At 41.1% G+C, this 22,378-nt stretch overlaps 1 protein-coding gene across 3 annotated transcripts; it reads left to right on the top strand.

The window, feature by feature from the left end:
• The first annotated feature begins 126 nt into the window (after nt 1–126).
• Nucleotides 127–18,648, top strand: CHRNA9 (cholinergic receptor nicotinic alpha 9 subunit). Of its 3 annotated transcripts, none has more exons than XM_048943095.1 (5): nt 127–383; nt 14,893–15,038; nt 15,827–15,981; nt 16,621–17,153; nt 17,613–18,648. In XM_048943095.1, exons 1-5 carry the CDS (start codon nt 173–175, stop codon nt 18,161–18,163), a joined length of 1,596 nt encoding a protein of 531 aa, XP_048799052.1. In that variant the 5' UTR covers nt 127–172; the 3' UTR covers nt 18,164–18,648. The 3 variants fall into 3 exon arrangements, with proteins under 3 accessions (XP_048799052.1, XP_048799054.1, XP_048799053.1); XM_048943097.1 differs by lacking the exon at nt 127–383 and adding an exon at nt 4,102–4,180; XM_048943096.1 differs by lacking the exon at nt 127–383 and adding an exon at nt 13,192–13,782.
• The last annotated feature ends 3,730 nt before the right edge of the window (nt 18,649–22,378 follow it).

Here is a 22,378-nt window from a genome sequence, read left to right as displayed (position 1 = left end):
ACCTTCCGCCCCGCCCACTCCGGCCGGACAGTCAATGGCAGCACTGTGCGCTCCCCGCTTTGCTGCGAGTGCCCAATCGGCGGGCGCCGCGGGCTGCAGCGTGGCTATTAAACAGCCCGCGCTGATGAGCGAACTGACTTCGTGCTGCTGTGGCTGAAGTACAGCGCTCGTCATGTCGTGCAGTGGCCGCGCTGCGAGTGGGGCTGCGGCCGCTTCACCTTTCTGGGAGATGCTGACCCTGTTGGCCCAGGAGCCGGGCGTGGAGTGGCTGAAGCTGGGCCTCTCCGGACAGGCGGCTGTTGCATCGCCGTGCAGAACGGGGCAGAGGACCGCGTGCAGGACCCAGGCGGCGGGGCGGTGCGGGGAGCTCGGCGCGGCAGCGGGTAGGTGAGCACGTGTGGCAGCGGCAAAGCACCCGCTGTGCTCTGCCTGCGGCGGCTCTCGCCTTCGTTTTTCTCGAAGGGTTTTTCTGCCTTCTGGCAGGAAGGTACTGCGTGCCCTTCTTGGTTAGACGGTCTGCAGACCATGCTCGCGAGGCTTGGTTTTAGCTGAGCTTTTGTTTACTTTCTCTGGTACTGCTCTGAATTACTGGAGCACTGCCAGATGTTGTGCCTGAGATGCGTCAGGTGTTCCTTATAATCCTTCTCACCTGAAGAATGTCTCGTTAACCGCTCAGGGTTTAGCTATGTGTGAGCTCAGTGTCTATAGTCAGATAAACTGCTGGGGCATCACTCAAGTGATGTGCCTCGCACAGTGGGATGCTGTCTTTATTGCAGTTTGGGTGGTGTGCTTGTTCTGGTTGTGCTAATGTGAATCCTGTCTTGTAGGACGGGAGGCTGATTCTCCTTGGAAACACTCACTGGGACCTCAGCCTCTGAAGACATTGTTGTTATTGGAGTGCTCGGGGGATGTTAGGCTTTGGCAAGCCTACCTTGAGGGGCTGAAGAAATTTCTCGCCTTTAGGAAGGTCATGGGAATGCCTGCAGCCTGGCCCATTCCAGAGGATCAAGTTAGGGGATTTTTAGCTGTGGAGTCTCTTTACTCCTCCTCAAAAACATTGGTGTATGTGGCAGCCTTGTCTTACTTATCAAGACTGTCTGGTAATTCTGACCCTCTGGAAGATGCTATAACCCGTTTGATGGTAATGGGGTTGAGACGTCAAGTGGGCATCCTGAGGGAAAAATATGCTCCTATAACAATTGAGGTCTTACGATCTCTTTTAGGAGCTCTGGAATCTGTGTGTGTATCCCGTTATGAATGCTTACTGTTCCGTGCATTGTTCACAGTGGCTTTTTTTGGTGCACTTCGAATAAGAGAGGTGGTGGCAAAGCACCGTAATGTACTGCAGCCTGAACTGCTCTACCTGAGGGACATGCAGGTGACAGAAGGCAGAGTGGTGTTTCGCCTGCGTAACTCTCCTGTCGACCGGGAGAGACCCATCATCAGCCTTGCTCTGTCAGGAGAGCCGTGGGTGTGCCCTGTCCTGGCCCTCCGGAGCTTTGTGGCTGTGCGTTCAAGGCTGGAAGGGCCGCTCTTTGTGCACAGGGACAACATGCCTGTAACGAAGAGGGGTTTCCTGACTGTTCTCAGGTGGACCCTTAGGCTGCTGGGGCTGCCCCTGGAGCAGTACGGTGTGCACTCCTTCTGGCTGGGGACTATCATCACTGCTGCACGTTGCGGTTATCCCAGGGAGGATGTCACTCGCCTGGCAAGGTGGCCGTGTGTGTTCCCAGACAAGTCATAGCCATGGAGACAAAAGAAGCTAGTGGTTTCTTTCTGTAGGAGTTTTAACAACATAAATTACTGCCAAGGACTGTAAACTAACATTGCCATCTGTAATGAATGTTCTACCTCACTGTGGATATGGTCTGTGAAGTTCTCTTGTACTTGTTTTCACTGTGTACTGTTGAGGGTGGAGGGACTGTCAAGCTTGCTATTCCTGCAGATGCTTTTATATTGTATAACTTAAGTTAATAAATGCTTCCTTTTTAAAAGTGCAGTCTATGCTTACTGGTAATATTATTCTTTATCTGAAGAAGTTGTAGACTTTGGCTTTTTTTTTTTTTTTGGAGCAATATGTTTCTAAAGTTTTCAAATGTTTCTAAAGTTTTGAAAAACAATCACCTCAGCACTTTATAGTAGGCATTGTAAAATATTGTAGTTAACTACAATGTATGTTGGTGTTAGACATCAAGCTATGGTAAAAGATGTTGCTGAGGTCAAAAGGGAAACAAGCATGTTACTAGCCTAAGAACAGGCACCAAAGGCTGAGTTCTTTCTGAGTTCTACCAACACCCATGTTGGTACTCATCTGTTCAAAACCGGTATCTTTATTCAGGAAATATTGTCTCCAAAAGTATTTCTTTGTCTGTTAACCCCAATTTCCTCTGAGCATAATTAGCCTGATTAGAGTTTTAAACAACTAAACCAGTACAGAGTTCACTTAATGGGTAATGATATCCTTAGGTTATATTACTTGTTCATTATTCAGTCTGCTCTTTCATTTTTGTGAATTTGAAGATACTTACTTACACTGAGGAGTCTTCAACTGTAATCATGAAATACAATGGCTTGAGTGCTTCTGATTTTGTGGTTGCAGCACTTAGGGGACATGTGATGGAATATATTTTTCACCATGTGGCAGGACAAGAAAGGGGCATGGTGGGTCTGATGGTGCCCTGCCTGTGCACTACAGTAAGCAAGCCTACTGATGGTCCTTCCTGCTATCACTGCTCCAAACTTTGAACAAAGGTGTTGACCAATAGAGAGTTCTGAAATTTTCTCTATGCTGTGTCCTTTTTCTAGCAACAGTGTGGGTTATAGAAGTAAAGGAGCTGTCTGAAATTTAATGCTGGTGTGATTTCCATAGAAATAATTAGGCAGGGTTTCCCAGGTCTTCTAATCGCTCTACAGGATACCACCACTCTGCTACTCTTTACCCTGAGTAGCATTGTGTTCAGCGTGGGATTTAATGCAGTGAAGCATCTTTAGTGGTTGCTATCATGTCAGAGATCTTTGTTTTAGCTGCATTTCAGTTAAAAGCTATTTGTGTTTCACTGCCTGGCTTTGTTCACTGAAGTGCTTGTTTGCGTAGTAATTTCTGCATAGAATCTAAGTAAAGCTGAGGTGATGCCAGTGTGGCATTTGGCAGGACTTGTCTAGAGGTACCCACTGAGCAGAGACTCAAAGCAGAATTCTGCTCTGGGCAGGCTTTAATATGGTTTTGCTGCCTTTGGTGTATGTGATGTGGTGTATATGTGGTGTATTGTCTGCTCCTTGGCTTTACCCAGGTTTTCCCCAGCTCCTTATGCTGTACCCAAATGTGCTAGCTCCATAGTGCTGTGTCCTCATGCTGTGGAGGGTCTGTGTTGGGCAATGGGAGTCTGGTTATGTCAATGCTTTTCCTGTAAGAGTTGACAAGAGTGTTTAGTATGAATGGTAGCCCTCATGGTTGATGCATTTGCTGAAATTGTGTGCTAGATGATGACACAGAAGGATGCAAATCATAGAATCATAGAATCACTGAGGTTGGAAAAGACATCCAAGATCATCTTTCTAATGAAACAAAAATCCCAGAACCAAAACCTTGATAAATATGTAGCTGAGTAATCAAGCTCCAGAATACAAAGGCTGCTTGTGAGCTGTTAGTAACTGTTACTGAAAATGATGATTAGGAAGCCATCTCCTTTTCCCTGGAAGAAGGGCAGACTTGCCAAAGAATTGTCTTCAGCCAAACTGACATTGGCAATAGAAAAGCTAGTTTGATATTGTTGATGAGGCTTCAATAGGGAGCAAAACTGGTATTTTAGGTTTACTGGTATCTCCTTCAAGGTAGCAGGAGAGACTGGCTGAGGATGTGTTGGTAATACTGCCTCAATGATTTCAGCAGTAAGTTGCCCTTGTCAAAAGGGGAGACCAGGTAGCCTTGCAAATAGTTCAGTTTTATATATAGTATCTGTCTTTGGTGTGATATATGAGGCAGAAGAGGAAGAATTACCTTTGTTCTGATTTTTGTCTACGTTCTGTAGTTGTCACCACAGATTTTTTTGTTTAGTACCCCTATAATGGAAGTGAAACCTAGGACATAGCTGGAGAGGTGATGGCGGCTCAACTTCACTCAGTTGTATGATCTTAGCACTGAAATGAGTAGAAATCTGTCTAAGGAACAGTTCTTGTAGAGGTAATTAGCTATTCTTAGTTATTTAAAAAGCTCCTTTTTTGATAGGCTGGCATATTTTTTGAGAGAGCAGAGTTATAAATGTAGTGCTTGATCTGTATTTGCTGGAGCTGTAGGACTGCTTTTATGATAAAATGTTTTCTTCTGAATATTGTAGGAGTTTAACAACTCATCAGCTTAGAATCCTAAAATGTTTTTTTTTTTTTTCCAGTTAACATTAATATTTGAAAGTGTTGTGGCTTTTTGGTTGTTTTTGTTTTTTACTGTTCTAAATAATCCTGAATAGAAGCTGAGGAGGGATACAAGATACTTTATTTAAGAAGCAAAATGGAGAATGACTTCAAGTCACAATTCTTTCTTATGCTAGTTAATGATTTCACTCTTTTTCTCAAGGTAAGGCTAGAAGACTAAGCATACAGGCTCCAGAGCGCTGTATTACTCTCGTACTGCTGATCACTGTCTGCTGGGGGAATTTACTGTGTTCCACTGTGAGTTACTGTTCAGAGGCTGATGAGTCAGTACTCATGTAGAAACCTGAACTCTTACAGTTTTTACAATTTTTTGATTGCCGTGTTTAGACTCTATTTAAGGAAAAAAAGTAGTGATAGATTTTTGGGTTTTAGAAGTCTTTCTTTGTATGTCTGGTTGGTAAGCCTTTGATTTGATTCTGGTTTTGATCCTTATATAAAATGTATCTTCTTTAGAGAATGACTAAAGAAGTAAAGTTACCCTTTAATTACTACAGCACTAGTTAATCGAGTATCAAGCTTATGTCACAGGTTACATTTTGTGCTGTTGAATTATACTTCATAGATCATTTTTGTTCCTTGAGTAGATGCAATTCCTTAGAAACGGTGCCTTTGCATATCTACCGAAAGAAAACTAGGCAATTAAGTTAGTATTTGCTGGTTTCACACCAGAATCCACAGTACATCTTGTTCTTGCTTGTAGAATGAAAACATCCCCTGCTAGTCTGACTGCAGCATTCAGTATCATCTGATTCCAAAAACCCAAGTCCAGAAAGCTAAAGACAGCAAATGCCTTTCAACTTAGGGTTTTCTTTTTAGGCTTTGTACGATGGCATTATATAGAGAATTATTCCTGCTATAGAAACTGCTGAAGAGAGTTTTGAGGTGGACGTGCAATCAATTGCATCTCCAGACCCATATAGTTATTGTCTGCAATCAGCACCTGAATGGTAAGTGACTGACAAAAGAAGACCTTGAGAATAATGTAGAAGGAAAAAAAAAATTCCATTATGTTATTGTCTGAAATAGCCTAAAAGTGCCTTTGCCATACCTAGAAATCTTTTCTGTCACCGTGACTTCCTTCTGTAGTTTAGAAGGAAGATATATTTATGACCATAACATATGTATATCCAGTAGTTGAAATGTTTACTTCTTCCCTGTAAAGACTTGATTATTTTTCTGCATAGCAAAAAGGACACCAGACATTGTGCGGTAGCTCTAGTGCCAGCATGTAGGGCATGTCATGCCAGCACTCTGCTTTGTTTTCCCTGCTCTGGCTTTCTGTAGAAGATATTTCATTTCATATTCTCACATATTACCTCCTCAGAGGTTTGTAATTGCATAGGCTGCGACCTTGGAAGCAGTAAGTGGTACTAAAGGAAGAACAGTGGGTTTTTGATCAAGATGGATAAAGAGGGCTCTGGTGGGTGTTGTAATACTGTGACATAAATCTGGCAGAGGAGAAAGAATTAGAGAATGTGTACCACAAAACCCATGCTTTCTTCCCTATGTGTAGCTTCCCATCAGGAGCAAATGAGCTTTTGGAGTACAGACCTGCACATGTCTGTATTAGTAATACACTTGGATGAGAGCAGCTCTCTGAAGTAGCACTATTAATATGCTGCTTTTGCTAGTGTCCAGGAGTACAGCCAGTAACAGTTCTGTTGCTAGGACTGTTCCTACTTATAACTGTTTGTATGCTATTTTTTTAATTCACGTTTGAGGAACTGGCTTTTGCGGTTTCACGTAGATTTTCCAAAAGCTGTAGCTGCAGGGTCTCTGTAGGATTGTCTGTCCACTGCAGCTCAACTAGCTGCCTGTATTAATCCCTCATGCTTTTTCTATAACATATCGATTCTGTTTTAGATTCTGTCTCAGAGTAGAACACCCCTTCATCAAGCTGCAAGGCAGCTGAGCACTTGGCAACAATACCTCTGGCAAAGTCCCCTGCCAGTTGTTGGCAGGCAAGCAACAAAAGTTTTCCAAAGCATGCAAACCAACCAGGTATAATGCATGGTTATAACTTTTTGATGTTAGACCACACACTTGTTTTATCTGAACTGTTTTTATAACCTCATATCTCCTTTTGCAGAGCTACAGAATAGGCTGTTAAGCCTCTAAGACTCAGATTAGTGTTGTTGGTTAGCATTTCTAGATAGCAGATTCTTTGATTTATGGGCAAGATAATGTTTTTCAGTGCAGTCAACTAAAGAAGTAGTGAGCATTCATTTCAGTGCATCTAGTGTTGGGTGAAACACCACCTTGGCTTTAGACTATCACTTAGAACTTTGTAGATGAAAGCCAAAGGTATGAATACAGCCTCTCAAATTTGTCCTGGAGCCACCGTGTTCATCAGATCTTAAGACAAGAGATACTATCTTCAGCTCCTTGTGATGCTTTGTCCCCAAGGTCTAAATGACTGTTGTGCCAGAATGAACACAGTTACAGGCTTTGAGTAAAACTGTGTGTTTACTACAGTTCTCTCAAAGGGAAATTTTTTAGCTGCGTTGGGTAAAGTAGCTGTGTTCATACTAGAAAGTGCTTTGCTGGGATTGCATACAGTTATTCTTAAACCAGTAAAAAGCTGAGAAAATAAGTGAAGCCTAAAACTGGTTTGCTTGGGAATCTGCTGCCTGTACCACCTCTCTGACTAGTACACCACTAGCTGGGACTAGGGAGTGAGAGGTGCAAGAAATGTCTGATGATCCTCTGCTCTAATTGCTGCCTTGTCTGTTGTTTCACTCATGGGCTGTGGTGTCTAGGCCTGGTGTGCTTGATGGAGTGCTGTCATGGGCATCTGGCTTTGAGCCAGCATTCTGGGCAACCTGAGCCAAGCATGACCAAGCAACACCACATATGGCGATGTATTCTTGTTGATGCAGCTTGGTCAGATTCTATTACGTGAGAACTGCAAGAATCCTCAAGGAAAAGGAGTGCCTCCAGTTACCATCATTCTGTTATGAGAAGCTGCAGGTGCCTTGCTGTTGGGTGAAGCCAGAACTTTTTTGAGATCAACCTGATTTGTGATATCAATGGCTTAGTAATACAGAATCCCCAGCTATATAAGTGTGGCTGGGAGGTCTGTGTCTCTGTTCTCTGGGTACTTCTATTTTTTTTTTTTTTTTTAACCTTTTCTGTCCTGTCATGGTGCTTTCAGGAGAAATCTTGAAGAGATCTTTCATGATCACATTATGAGTGTAAATTCAGAATAATTTGAAGGCAGAGTTGCGCTGGATTTCTGCCAGCATTCTTACTGTCAGGACTTAATTTTCAGAGTAGTCATCAAGAGGGAAAGAGCCAACAGATTTTTTTTTCCTACCCTCAGATGCAGCCTGGGGACGGGAAGTCTAAAGAATGCGAGTACCCATGTACCATGTAAGATGCTTTAACAGCTAAAACTTACAAAAAGTTATTTTCCCTCAGAGATGAGTAGTTAGCTGGCTTATGCTATGATGAGGTTTGTTAGGCATACATAATGTTTTTATTTTGGGATGGTTAAGAAGTTGCTATGATATATGTATATATATATTTTAAAACAGGCAGCTTTGCAGCAAGTGTGGGCTTGGAAATTAGTTTTATAGGCTTAGAAAACCACTCTTTGAGTGGGTTTATCAAGGGGAATATTTTATACTTTGAGTGAAGCACTTTTGTTGCTCTAAATTCTGAGAATGTGGAGAAATTCCCTGGGTGGGCTGTTTTGTATGATTTGATGGAGCAGAAACAATAAGGTAATGACAGTTTGTCACGTAAATGTCTACTTAATGTCTCTCTTTAGGAGATATGTATTATAATGAAAGCAAAATTGTATATGACACTAGCTAAGTAGCAGTATGAATATTGCTGTGGCAGGCATCTTGCAATTAGAGTTCTGTGAGTCCTCTGAAAGCAGTTACTTTAGATTGATACATTATGGTCTGGAATTGTTCCTTGTCTTTATCTTTTGGCATGCTGCCTTTACAGCCGGCTGCTCTGTATTAGTACACAATATTAGTCTTTGTGGGGAACTCAGATAAGGACGCAAATGTTTGGATGTAACTGATTTTGTGAAGCGAGTCAGATGTGAACTTATGAGGAAAGCAGGCGTTTTCAGAGGATGCTAGATTCTCTGTGCACATTGCCTTGTGTATGTGATGAGATCTGATATCCCTTTAAAGATGTTATGTCTGGTCCCTCTGCACCCCCTGAATTGTAGAAATGAAACTTCAGATACTATCTCAGAACTAATGTTACTCACCCTTTAGTCCTGTTTCTTCAGATAGCAGTTTGCTGTTTTTATGCTGTCCACCTCAATCTGAAGGAATCTCCTTCTGGGGAACCTAGATTTGTCTTCAGCCTGTACCAGTTGCTGGGAACTCCCTGCTGCTTTGGAAAGCTGAGGTAGTGTGTCTTCCATGGCTCGAGAGTGTTCAGGCAGGAAAAAAATTGAGTCTTTCTGTATAGATCCTTGTGTCAGGGTAAAAATTTGTGTAGTAATCCAGTTTGGTTTAGAGCATGAGGCTGCTTGTCAGAGCAAATCTGTGATTTGGAACAGTGTTTAGGCCCAGAGGTTGTCTTTCTGCAAAGTGTAGATCCTGTGATCAGTCACTCAAAGGCATGATGCAAAGCTGGAAATGATCCCAGTGATAAAGAGCTGTATATAAAATAGCTTTTTGACAGCTCAAGCTATAAAATAGCTTTGTTCTTAACCCTGCCAGATACTTGTTTCTCAAGGACAGATAAAATCCTAGGCAGCATGTCCTAGTGGAAAAGGATGAATGTGCTGCATCTTAGATCATATTAAACAATACAAGGCTTTTTAGGACAAAAGGTTCCTCTTCAAATGCTGCAAGATGATCAGTAGAACTGTATATGTAAGTGGGCCAAAATAAAATTTATTTTCAGAGCTCATGACTAACATTTAACAGGATTTACTGTTTCTGGAAAATATAGCTAATATTCCACATTGTCTCATGACCTAACATGCTGAACACTTCTATGTATTTCCTGTCTTTTGCATGTACTACAGAAGAAGAAAATATGAATGAGTGTGCTGGTTTCAGGTGGTAGGGGATTTTTAGAGAGAAGGAAGGAGGAGGCAGTAGGTGGGTGAGAAAATGGGGCGGAGAGAAACATGCTGCATTTAAGTGAAGTGCTGTACTCTGGGGCAGGCAGAGCTGGGCTGTTCTGCTGGCAGGAATAGCTGTTGTCATTCCTCCTTAGAATAACCGGTCTTAGTAGAAGAGAAGCTTGACTCTGAAGATAGTGTGCTGTTTGACCCTATCACAAGATAATATTCTGTAGCAAATGCTGAGGAGAATGTGAGCACAACAGCTTCTGGGAAGAAAAATTGGCAGGAAGGCAAGTAGAAGCAGACTGTGAGACGCTTCTTACAAACTGTGCTTAGAAACCAATCTGTTCTTCTTTATTGTTCTCTGATGAAGGAGTGGATTATAAATGGTACAGACGGCCTTGAGGTCTGTGATAATACAGTATCTGTTGCTTTTTCGGTTGGAGGTCTAAAAACTCTTCTTGTGTATCATGCAAGAAAGGATGAGAATGTTTAAGAAAAAAAAGTCAAAATCTTAGCCTCAGGGGTAAAGGATTATTTGAGGCAGGAATGATTTTACAATTTGTTTTCATTTAAAAAAAAAAAAAGTTTTTAAACTTTCCTGCTTTGTAATTTGTCCAAGATAAAAACTTCCAGATTCTAGATACTTAATATGCAAAGAGATCCTCCTCACCTTCAGTCTCTCCATAAAATGTATGCAAAGTTAACCTCACCTTGCATGGTGTTATGCTGCATTTGTATTTTGCAGGTTTCTGCACTGCAACTTATGTGTTTGCCTGGAACAGTGAAGTTACTTGTCATGAGAGTATCATTCAGGCTCAGTGCACTGTGGAATGAATGGTACAATGTTGTCCCATTGAATGTGAACACAAACACAGTGTCAAAGTGTGTACTGGCTATGAAAAGAACAGAGCAAAGTCAAATGTTTGAATAAAACCATGAGGAAATGGGGCTGGATATTGTGCCTTAATTTCTCTCTGCATCACCAGAAGCAGTCAGTGCTCTAAGCATGGTTTCATATTGTAACAGTTTTTGACAGTGATTTATATTTGCTTCCCTGAGACCTTCCTGTGATTAACCTCATGTATGTAATTTAGGCAGACCCAGAGCCACAGTTAGCCACTAAATAGTTCTTTCTGCTTACCTTCTTTAAAAGAAAGTCTTGTCTTTGCTCATCTTGTATTAAACAAAAGGTAAATAATCAGCAAAATTAATCCAAGTATATCAAAAAGTGAAGGTACTTATAAACAAGATAAACAAAAATCATCTTGAATGTCTGGGTAAACTGGTGGGCTGGCTAACAGGGCCATCTGCTGGTTGATACACTCTTGCAGGATGGCTTGTTTCCACTGAGTGGCAAAGTTTAGTTTTAGGAGAAGTTAATGACTGGAATCTAACTTGCAAACACCTGTGACTCTGAAATTCTCTGTGTAATCTGCTTTGTACTTATATTCCTGACTTCATAGAAGAACATGTTGCTGGAAAAACAGAACTGTTTGACAAAGTTATACTCTGTTCAACTGTTAAATGGAATATTTCATCTGGGAGTAGTAGTACTATAGATTAAGCATCACAAGTATTTCGTGTTTTACTAGTGTGGACTTGCAGCCTGGAAGGCTGACTGGATCCTGAGTTGCATCAAAAGAGGAGGGGGCCAGAGGAAGTGACTGTCCCATTCTGCTGCCCTCATGAAGCCCCAGCTGGAGTACTGCACTCAGGTCTAGGGAACTCCACAAGAAAGACATGGAGCTGTTGGAGTGGGCTCAGAGGAGGGGCCATGAAGATGATCAGAGGGCTAAAGCACCTCTCCTATTATGAGAGGCTGAGGGACTTGGGCTTGTTGAATCTGGAGAAGAGAGGGCTCTGGGGAGACATCATTGTGGCCTTCCAGTACTTACAGGGAGCTTATAAATGGGAGAGAGACCAACAATTTATGGGGGTCTGATAGTGATAGGAGAAAGGGGAAATGGTTTTAAATGGGAAGAGAAGAGATGTATGTTCAGCCTTAAAGGGAATCCTTTTTATTCAGAGACTGGTGAGGCACTGGCAGAGGTTGCCAGAGAAGCTGTAGATGCTCCATCCCTGGAGGTGCTCAAGCCAGGCTGGATGGGTAGAAGTAGAAGTAAACTGAATAATCAACATATACAGGCATGCTTCTTGTGTACTTATTTTGAGAACCTAGTTTCCTTTGGAAATATCATATTGGTTATTCTGAAAGAAATGCCTCCTTTTTATTTCCATGGAAAATACAGTAGATACAAAGAGTGCAATAACACCATTTGATGGAGCAAATTCTGAACTATAAAACACCCTTTTAAAAGCTGGTCACCACCAGTGCCCGTATGCTTTTACCCAGTGATGAACAAGAATCTGTGTGCAATGCTCATAAAAACCTGCATGGCTGTCTGGAACGTGCCTTGCCCTTCACATTGTTATTGTCACTGCTGAAATGCACCACACTCTCTGTGCTCACAACCATTGTCTGCTCTTCGTAAATGTTCAGCAAGCATGGAAGAATGTCAAGGGGTGCTATTTTTCTTGTGTGGAGAAACTCAGAGACACTCTTTGCTTCATATTCACTTCTGTTCTGTGTCAGTTGCCATTTTGTCAGAGTGCCCTGTGCTGCCATACAGCAATTAAAAGTAACAGTATTGGTGGGAAGGTTCAGCCTCTGCTGCCATACCACCACCATCCACTTCAGGCAGTGTTGCTTTTGAAGCAGCCCTTCTAGTGTTCTAAAGTAGCATGGTTCTTTAATGTATGGGGTTATATACTAATTACAGCATCAGTCTGCACATCTCAGCAGGTCTGTATTTCTAGTGCAGCAGTTCACAAGATTGTCTTCAGCCTGTGGTGAAGAAATACGACTCTTGGTTCTAGAAGTGCTCAATGTTCCCTGGTAATCATTGCCTCTGTTATCAGTGGTTCATGGTGTAGCTACATCTCTTCCCCATGGCATCACTTTGATGGGTCAAAACTTTGTTTTGTTAGTATACAAGTAGGTAGGTTGTAGTTTTTGCTGTGTGACATATTGGATGTGGAATGTTCAGGTGTAACCACACCAACTAAGTATCAAGGAGGATATTATTATCCCTGTGCAATATTACAGGCTTGTGGCAGAGTGGCTGGAAAGCTGTGTGGGGAAAAAAAGGGTCTGGGGGCTTTGGTTGATGCTCAGCTGAACATGGTCCTGCAGTGTACCCAGGTGGCCAGCAGCATCCTGGCTTGTATCAGAAATAGGGTAGCCAAGAGGAACAGAGAGGTGATCGTCCCCCTCTACTCAGCTGTGATGAGCCTGCAACTTGAGTAGTGTGTGCAGTTTTGGGCCCCTCACTATGAGAAAGACATTGAGACCCTGGAGCATGTTCAGAGTAGAGCAATGAAGCTGGTGAGTGGTCTGGAGCACAGGCCCTTATGGGGAGCAGCTGAGGAAATGGGATTGTTCAGTCTGGAGAAGAGAAGGTTCGGGGCGGATCCTACTGCTCTACAGCTGCCTGAAAGGAGACTCTGGCAAGGTGGGCAACAGCCTCTTCTCCTGCATAACTAGGCATAGGACTAAAGGGAATGGCCTCAAGTTGCAGCAGGGCGGTGTTCAGGTTGGACATTATGAAAAATTTATTCTTAGAAGGACTGGCCAGGTGCTGGAAAAGTTGCTTGGAGTGGTGAAGTCACTGTCCCTAGAGGTTTTCAAGGAAAGGGTAGATGTATTACTTAATGGACATGGTTTAGAGGGCAATATTAATAGCAGGTGGATGGTTGGACTAGATGATCTTAGTGAATCCGTGGTTATTGAATTTATCTATTTATTTTGATGAGGGTGTCACAGGCTTCACTGGACTGGTTTTGAGCAAGATATTCCTGAATGTAAGGTCACTAAGTCTTGACCTGCTGGAGAAATGAAAAATGTCTGATCTATGAAGAAACATAATCGTATGTTTGTAGGGAGTAAAGCAATGGAAAACAGTTTTCCTACTGATATCCCATCCGTTTGTTGTCTTGCACAGCATTAGCTTCATGGAGGCAGCTCTCAGATTACGGAGAGAGAGGGAGGGAGGGTTCAGCAGAGCCCCAGGCATTGCAGGAACAGAGGCCATCTCTCCAGGACAACTGACAGCTGCAGGAGGGCTGAGTTGCTTGTAGCTGTACTTCAGTACCATAGTGACTCATCTTTTGTTACAGTTTTGGATGGTGATAAAAATTGTCATGCTTCTGGGTGAACAGTTTTATTTAAGGACCAGAAATGAAGAGAAATAACCTGTCATCCTTTTATGTCTCTCTCTGGTTGCTGTTCACAGCCACGATGCTTCAAGGTGAGAAAACACTTCTTGGTAGCTAAATACTGCACTGAACTTTATTCTACTCAATAGGAGTTGGTGTCCTGATGTGTCGTACTTGGCTGAGCTCCAGAAGTCCCCTTCATGTGTGTGTTTTTCTTTAGCTTTTATTCTTCATCTTTCAGATGTATCGAGAAAATGAAGGATTCTGTATAACCAGATAGATCTAAATGCTCCTTATGAAACTTTTGTTAAGATTTCTTTTTAATCAAGAGGTTTTTCTTTGAACTCTGGTTAGCCCAGGAAGTAACTGTGAGTCACCAAAGAGCGATGCGTTCCAGAACGCTTGCTTCCTACCTTATGCCAGCTGGCATTTGTACAAGCCTTGTGAATGTCCCTATCCTGGTCCTTTGCTTGCAAAAATGCATGAATCTAAAGATAATAGAGACTCTGTCTTGAAAAACTATAATGCATAAAGTCGTACGGAACAGCAAAAGTGTTTAAAGTTTTGGTGTATTATCCATGGCATGTGGATAGCAATAAATGCCTCCAAATATATGCTGTGGGAAATGTGTTGGTCCAGGGATGTGTTCATGTTTCATGTAATTGTTAAATTGTGAAGAAAAGCAGCTCGGAATATTTCCAAGTACTGCTTGAAAAGAAAAAGGGTGCAGGGGGGATGAGGTGAATTCTGAAAGTATCATGAATCTATCAGAGCTGTGTTTAGGGAGATGTCACAAGTTATTAGCTTGGGAGCAGGTGTGGCTTCAGGCTTTGCTTGTAATTTTAGTTTGGCAGATGTGTCTAAGTCAATAATCTCCATGCCTATGAAAGAGATGAGTAAAATAAATGTAATGATATTTACTTTCAAAAATGGCAAGAATCTCTGGATACAGAGATATATATATTTTTTTTCATGTAGGTGTGAAAAGCTAGGGCTAGCTATTCATTTACTACAGGTGAATGTTGTCTTTATTTGAACAACTTTATCAGGTTTGCTCTGTTTCTGCACTAAATTATATTCTACAGTATTTGAATGATAAATATAGCAACTGCTATATTTAGCATTTGGAAGCTATTGGAAGGGGATGGTTGCTAATATTGCTCAGTGCTTAATCTGATATACTGAAAAAATCTATTATCTAGCTGTAGAATCAGCCAAAGGGAAATATGCTCAGATGCTGTTCAATGAACTGTTTGAAGACTATTCAAATGCTCTAAGACCAGTGGAAGACACAGATAAAGTGCTGAATGTTACCCTTCAGATAACATTGTCCCAAATTAAAGACATGGTGAGTAAAAATACAGTTCTATTTTTCTGAAAATGTGCAGCAGTGTACCAACTGCTAACTTGTTTGAAGTAGGAAAGCAGCTTGCATACTGCTGTGGCAACTTCAGTAACGATTCCTCACAAGGGTCATGTTCTGCAGTTCTTAATAGTCTTATCTGATTGCAGTTGTACAACTTCCATTACGTGTCTACAAACTTATAGCTGCTGAATTGTTAAGACTTTTTTTTTGTAGTATCAGTTAAGTGTTTGTATTCCAGCTTTCAGGCAACTTTTGCTACTAAATAGAAAGAGGGAGTGTTTTTTCTAAGGAGCAATTAATTTCTCCTTAAACCTCCTATTTTAGCTTCCAGTAACTTTTTATAAACTTAGTTTAACAGATACACTTCTAAGGCAAAAGAAAATTTGTCTGGAAGGGAAAAGGAAAATCACTTCTGACTTGTGAATTACAACTTCAAGACCTCAAGCTTTCAGAGAGTTTTAAGCTAAATCTGCTGTTATTCTGACCCTGGAAAAAGGAACTTTTTAGAGATACGAAAACATTAGGTAACTGTATTTAAAGCTAGGGAGGGTGCAGGGAAAATAACTCCTTTTGAGAGGGAGGTTTGAACAAGAGAGTCGAAGAGGATTGCCTAGAGAAGCTCCCCATACGTACACTATATGTACGTATGTATCTGTCAGTATTGAGGCCTGCTTTGGGCACTGCTTTAAAGCTGTACAACAAATGCTGTCAGTATCTAGAATGTACTTTTTTCACCTTGAACAAGAAATATTTTTGTATTTTTTATGCAGGATGAAAGGAACCAAATTTTAACAGCTTACTTATGGATTCGACAAAGCTGGTATGATGCATACCTCAAATGGGATAAGGATAAATATGATGGATTGGATTCTATCAGAATTCCAAGCAATTTGGTCTGGAGGCCAGATATTGTCCTCTATAACAAGTGAGTGAGGCCAGAGAGAATCATCTTGAATGGGTGTAAGGGAGAGGGTAGAAGAAGAAATGACTCATGGAACCTGAACTTCATTTTACCTTAGTGGGGAATATATTTGTTGTCTTAATGTTTATTATTAATCATCCCAAGAGCCACAGATAAAATAGTTTGGCAATTGATCCAGCTACATAGCGGAGCTGTGGTGAATTTCTTGTTTGCACTGAGTTTTGAACATTGTCAATCTTAAATGCTTTCTGCAGAGGCTGCTGAAGAGCTCTGGAAGATGGTGCCTACAGAAGGGCAAAGGCTCCATATCTTGTCTGCTCTCCCTGGCCAGTAATGAGCAGCAGATTTTTTAATGAATCTGGTATTTCACTGTGCCCTGTTTGAGGTCAAGTTTGAAGAAGCAATAGCCAAGAAATACAGTACAATTTAGTTTCACTGATGTTTGGCACTAATGGGGTCTGGTACTTGTAAATAATGTAGTAAGTAATATAGCAAGTTTCTAGTAATAATCAATATGAATAAATGACACATTTTCAGAAGCATGCTTTTAATGCTGTAAACCAGGATCTCCCCCTGGCTTTCCCCAACCCATGCACTGAATTGCTGCATGTCAATCTTGACTGTTGCTTTTCTGTCTTTTAGGGCTGATGATGACTTTTCAGAACCTGTGAATACTAATGTTGTGTTGAGATATGATGGAAAAATCACTTGGGATGCTCCTGCTATCACAAAAAGCTCATGTGTAGTGGATGTATCTTATTTTCCTTTTGACAGCCAGCAGTGCAACCTTACGTTTGGTTCCTGGACCTATAATGGTAATCAGGTAGACATCATCAATTCTCTTGATAGTGGTGACCTTTCTGACTTTGTAGAAGACGTGGAATGGGAGATTCATGGTATGCCAGCGGTTAAGAATGTAATCACTTACGGCTGCTGCTCTGAGCCTTATCCAGACGTAACGTTTACGCTGATTTTGAAAAGGAAATCATCTTTCTACATATTTAATCTTCTTCTTCCTTGCATTTTGATCTCTTTCCTCGCTCCACTGGGATTCTATCTCCCCGCAGACTCTGGAGAAAAAGTGTCTCTAGGTGTTACAGTTCTTCTTGCTCTGACTGTGTTCCAGCTGATGGTTGCAGAGATTATGCCTCCCTCTGAAAACGTACCTCTGATAGGTGAGCTTTACATGCTTTGTCCTTAAGCATGGCTTATTGAAATCGGGGCTGTAATGTCGGATTGACTGTGTCATGTATGGCTTTTGGGAAGATAAATGTTGGCTGCGTTTGTTAAGAAAAAAATAATAATCTAGTGAAATACTTGAAGTATGCATGGTATTTGTACAGTTAAACTGAAGCTCTTTACATTTACTTGGTATTTATTTTTAGTTATGCTAACTTTCTCACCAGAATTAATTCCCACTCACATTATGACTTGCTGTATTTGAGTACCTTCCTTACCCATCTATCTAAGCAGACAGGACCTAGCCTTGATCTGCTTTCTCTCAGTGTCCCCCCCCCCCCCCCCCCCCCCCCCCCGTCCTTTCCAACCCCTTTGTCACTCTGCTATTTCTGCAATGATTTTTTTTTTTAAAAATGTGGATAGCATCTTTAATATAATTTTATTTTGTGTTCCAGGCAAGTATTACATAGCAACTATGACCATGATCACAGCCTCCACTGCGCTGACAATCATTATAATGAATGTACATCACTGTGGCTCAGAAGCAAAGCCTGTTCCACAGTGGGCCAGAGTGGTAATCTTGGACTATATGTCAAAAATTTTTTTTGTTTATGATGTGGGTGAAAATTGTACAAGTCCACGAAGAGAGAAAGAACAAGAACACAGGTTAGAGGGCGGTGACATGTGTCGGGGGGCAGATGGAAAGAGTCACCTTTCCAATGGAAATGATGATAGTGATCTCAAGGACAATCTGAATGGAAATTTGAATAAAAGCTTTGGAGTTCATGGTGAAAATGATAGGGAGAATGTTAATTGCTGTTCTTGTTACAAAATGCTGATTAAAAATATTGAGTATATTGCTAATTGTGTTCGAGACCATAAAGCAAACCGGGCTAAAGGAATTGAGTGGAAGAAAGTGGCAAAGGTGATGGACAGGTTTTTCATGTGGATTTTTTTTATCATGGTGTTTTTTATAAGCGTGCTTATCATTGGGAAAGCAGCTTAGCTGCAGATGAACGTGTTGTGTAGGTATGAATGTACTGAGTCAGCTCCTTTCAGTGGAGCTGTGGGATAGGTGTGCTTCTGAGGTCTTTGTGTCTTCCGTTCTGTAACAATAAACTATTTCAGTAGGCTGCAACACATGTTGAGACATTGCTCAACTGAGGGCTTTACTAGTGACTTCATTGCTATTAATAAAGGAGTGCGGCCCAGATGAGGCTGTTGGATAAGCAGTCTTTGCTCTGTCTTGATGAATGGTGGCCATGACTGCAGATTGACCAGGTGGAGCATTGCAGTGAAGGAGCAGACAGCCTATCAGGGTACTCTGCATTCAGAGAGCTGCATCTCTGCTCCTTGAAACTTAGCTGACCTTTTCTCTCTGCCAGAACAAAGTTGGGGTATTTGCAAGATCATGGCAATTCCTGGAATTTATATCTATGTGGCATTGCCTTATTATTATTATTATTATTTTTTGCCCTTATTTAGCTTATTTTCCTAGCTTAGCTTTTTTGCTCTCTTTTTTTTTTTTTTTTTTTTTTTTTAAATTTAATGGCTTTTTTTTCTGGTCACTGCTCATATCTGCTCATAGCCCAACTTGTCTCTCTGCTCTTTGGTGTGCCTTTCGCTTCTGATGCCATTTGGTTTACCTTGATCTTCCTTTTAATCATTTTCTGCTGCTAAATATTTGTCCTGACAGGTCCAGTAAGCCAGATTGCCAGGACTGCTTCCACAGCAGGTCACGGGGCCTCTCTTCTATTCCCTTCTTCCTGAGTCTAATAGTAAGAAGGGCTTCTTCTCTCCTCCCTGGATATTTCATGCCCTGGACATTTGTGCAAGATGGGCTTTTAAATGTTAGTTATGAGGCTGCTAAAACAGGCTGTGAGTCTGTTTTGTCTCCGATCATTTTACTGACCTTCACCAATGCTCATTCCATCCCCTTATCCAATTTTACATCCTCTTTAATACTTAAATTATAAGCTTGTAGAGGAATGGCAGGGTTGATTTGTGCATTACTTAGCACAAAAGCACGATCTTACAGCACAATCATTAATGCAGTGCCATAATCAACTCCTTGTTCAACACCTTAGTACTTAGGTGTACATGAATGTGTTTGTTGCTGACGACACCAAAAGCCCTCTGTGTTAATTTCTGTTAACCCTCTCAGACTAACGGAGTTCTGGAAGATGTCTCGTGGTAAATTGAGAAGCTTAATACCCTAGGCTTGCCCTCAGCAAATAAATTGCTTTTACAAAGCACCCTGAACTTTGAAACCATGATATTCTAGATGCGGTGGGAGAGGCAGAAGGACTCTGTAATGGATCCCAGTCAAAAGTTCATGTGATAAAATGAGTTTTCGTAATTGTTGCAATTAATAGGAGCATACTTGTGAAGCCGTACCTTAAGAGTGAGGAGTCAAAGTGGCAAAGTGATGCAGTTGTCATGCCCAAACTTACTGGAAGAGAGGGATTTGTAATTATTATTATTATTATTATGTAAACAATGCATTGAATTCTTAATGCTGGGTTTTCTTTTCTGTGGAATAATTAATGCTGTAAGTTTATCTGGAATCTCATACATAATGCAAACTTTAAAGTCCAGGTTCTAATGTAAAGATAAACTGGGTGGGTAGCTAAGAATAAACTCAGTATGTGGAAAAAACTCTCAAGTGTGTTCCCTATCTATTATCAGCTCCCAGTCAACTGGGGTAACTTTGAATATCTCTTTTAGAAACCAGGCTGTTTATTTTCACTACACAGAAGAACGGTCACAGCCATTTGCCACGGAGTTCAAGGTTTGACATTTATACTGCCTCTTCAAGGAAACTGATTTCTTCTTTGTTGTGGAAAAAAGATATTGCCCCCAAAGCCTGGAGAGTAAAGTATTTAAAGATAAAGGAAGTATATTCAGAACATGAATCTTCAGCATGGAAAACAAATGGCTGATGGAGTGTTTGTCCAAGACTTATGGGTGGCATAAAGAAAGCAAAGAGTTACTGTTCACTGTCTCTTCCAATTTTGGAACCAGGTGCATCAAATATACAGCGTATGACAGTGGAGGAGACTGACCATAAAATGTGTGAGAAGGCTGAGAAAATCCTTGCAGTAGAATTGTGAATGCTAAAAGATCATATGGATGTAAAGAGATGGGAGGGAAAAATGGAATTCAAGTGTGTCAGGGTAAAACTAAATACAGTTGTGAGGTACTGGAAGCTAAATCAGTGTTTTTAGGGATTCTTTACTGCATGTTATTTTGTGCTCTTCATCCTGTTTATGGCATCCGTTGGAGACAGCTTCTAGGTTTAGACAAACCTTTATTCTGACCAGGAATATTTTGGAAATTCAGATCATGCGCAAGCCATTCTGTTCAAATAAACTGCGGCTTGTATGCATACAGTTATGGATTTCACAAGGGAAAATTAGCAGTCATGGTGGGTTCTGGACCTTCTTTTGCTTATGCTCTTCAGTGTACTCATGCTTGGATGCTGACATCATACTTTGCACTTCTCTCCAGTATGTTTTCTATGAAGAATCGATGCTGCTAAATAATTTTATTCCTTACAAGAATATAATGAATATCTATTTTTTTTATTCTAAAAACTATTATATTTGCTTTCAAAAATTATTTTTCTTTGGATCTCTGTGCATTCTCAAGTGTTTCTGTTCCTTTACTTACAACTGGTTAATCTTCATCTTCTTTTGTAACATCTTTTTTGTTCTTAGACCATAAAAGCTAAACAAAGAAATTCAAATAAAGAATATGAGCAGCATTGATGCGTGTAGGTAGATGTTTGTACCTGTACTGTTTTTGTGAAGCTCCATCCAGAGTCCCTCAGACTCACCTATTTGGACTTAATCATTTTCCAGAGTAAAATCATCATGTGCTACGGCATGGCCATGCTTCTGATGACAAGGCTGAGCCAAGGGCCGTGCTGCAGCAGCTGTTTTGCCAGCTTTACAAGGGCTATCTTGTTTAAAGCTGCCTTGGGAGTTTCTAGTTAAACCGGAGAGAATGCAGTTTGTCTCTATGTGTTCTTGTATTTATTTTATATATTGTATAACTGTAGCTAGTGATAGTGTTAGAGCAATTTTTTCTTTGATGCCAAATGTGTTAACATTCAGAACTTCATTTGACACCTGTAATGCTGAGTGGAGGCTGGAGAATTTAATTCTGCTTGTCTTGGTCTGTTCCTCTTTCCTTTTTGTGTCTCATGCTTAGATTCAGTAATCTTGGAGGAAGATTAAACTAGAGATGATGAATGACTAGGATTATAGCAACAGAAAAGCAATGCTTTATACACTTGTCTTGTAACTGTGAGACTTAACATGAAGGCATCGAGTGACTTTATATTTACTGAAGAAGGCAATGATGCTGTAAATACTGTTTACATCTGTGAGGTCTGTGTGCTACAGAGGCTTTGGAGGAATGGAACTAGCTCACTTTTTTTTTTTTTTTTTGTCCAATCTCTTGGCAGAGGTCACCTGTCCCCTCTTGTACTGGGTAACCACAGTGTTAAAATGAGGAGAAATGCAATCTCCTGTGCTGCCTTCACTGTACTCTCTTCCATGTTCAGGACTGCAGAACTGAAGTGTGGTGAGATGTTGGGTTGCAGTGCAGAAAAGTAGGAGATGCTCTTAGCAATGCCAAGAAATCTGTTTATGGAAACTGCATCCTGAGGATTCAGGCTAAAACTCAAAAGTGTTATGCTGTGGCATTATAAGCTATCTGAAGGTTTCACCCTCTGGTTAACAAAGCTTTTTTTAACCATGCCAGAGGTATAGGAAATATCTGAGAGTTGTTTCTCAAGAAATGAAAGAGTGTGGCAAGAAGAGAGGGAGCAGCTCTGTGCCAGTTTGAGAAATAGAAGACCTGTAATGTCTGTACAGGTTTAGGAGGTGGGAAGAAGAGAGCGTGGGGTGAGAGAGAATTCCTTCTGTACTGTTGAAAGCCAGGAAGAATCCATCTATTCTCTCATTTAAAAGCTGTTGTGTAGAGAAATATGTAGACTCTTGTTTTCACTCATAAAATCTTTTCATCATCAACAGGATATAAACTCAAAGATGGCCTCTGTGGTTTCTGTGCAACCATCTCTTTTGTACTTGCAAGCTTGGAGATCAGTTAGAGGAGCAGAACAAATATCTCTTTTCTAACTAACTCTGGAGTCCACTATGAAGGAGGAATATTTATTTTTTGCTAGAGATAAATCCAGCTGTGGATAGAGATA

This window comes from Lagopus muta, chromosome 4 (genome assembly GCF_023343835.1).
Source record: "Lagopus muta isolate bLagMut1 chromosome 4, bLagMut1 primary, whole genome shotgun sequence".
Classification (NCBI taxonomy): domain Eukaryota; kingdom Metazoa; phylum Chordata; class Aves; order Galliformes; family Phasianidae; genus Lagopus; species Lagopus muta.
Note: the sequence above shows the minus strand (reverse complement) of the source record. Positions and strands in the feature narration are given on the sequence as shown.

Coding starts and splice junctions, on each gene's coding strand:
- CHRNA9 (XM_048943095.1), top strand. CDS start 173: ATGTCGTGCAGTGGCCGCGCTGCGAGTGGGGCTGCGGCCGCTTCACCT. Junction 15,039..15,826: donor TGTCCCAAATTAAAGACATG/GTGAGTAAAAAT, acceptor TTTTTTATGCAG/GATGAAAGGAACCAAATTTT. Junction 15,982..16,620: donor GATATTGTCCTCTATAACAA/GTGAGTGAGGCC, acceptor TCTGTCTTTTAG/GGCTGATGATGACTTTTCAG.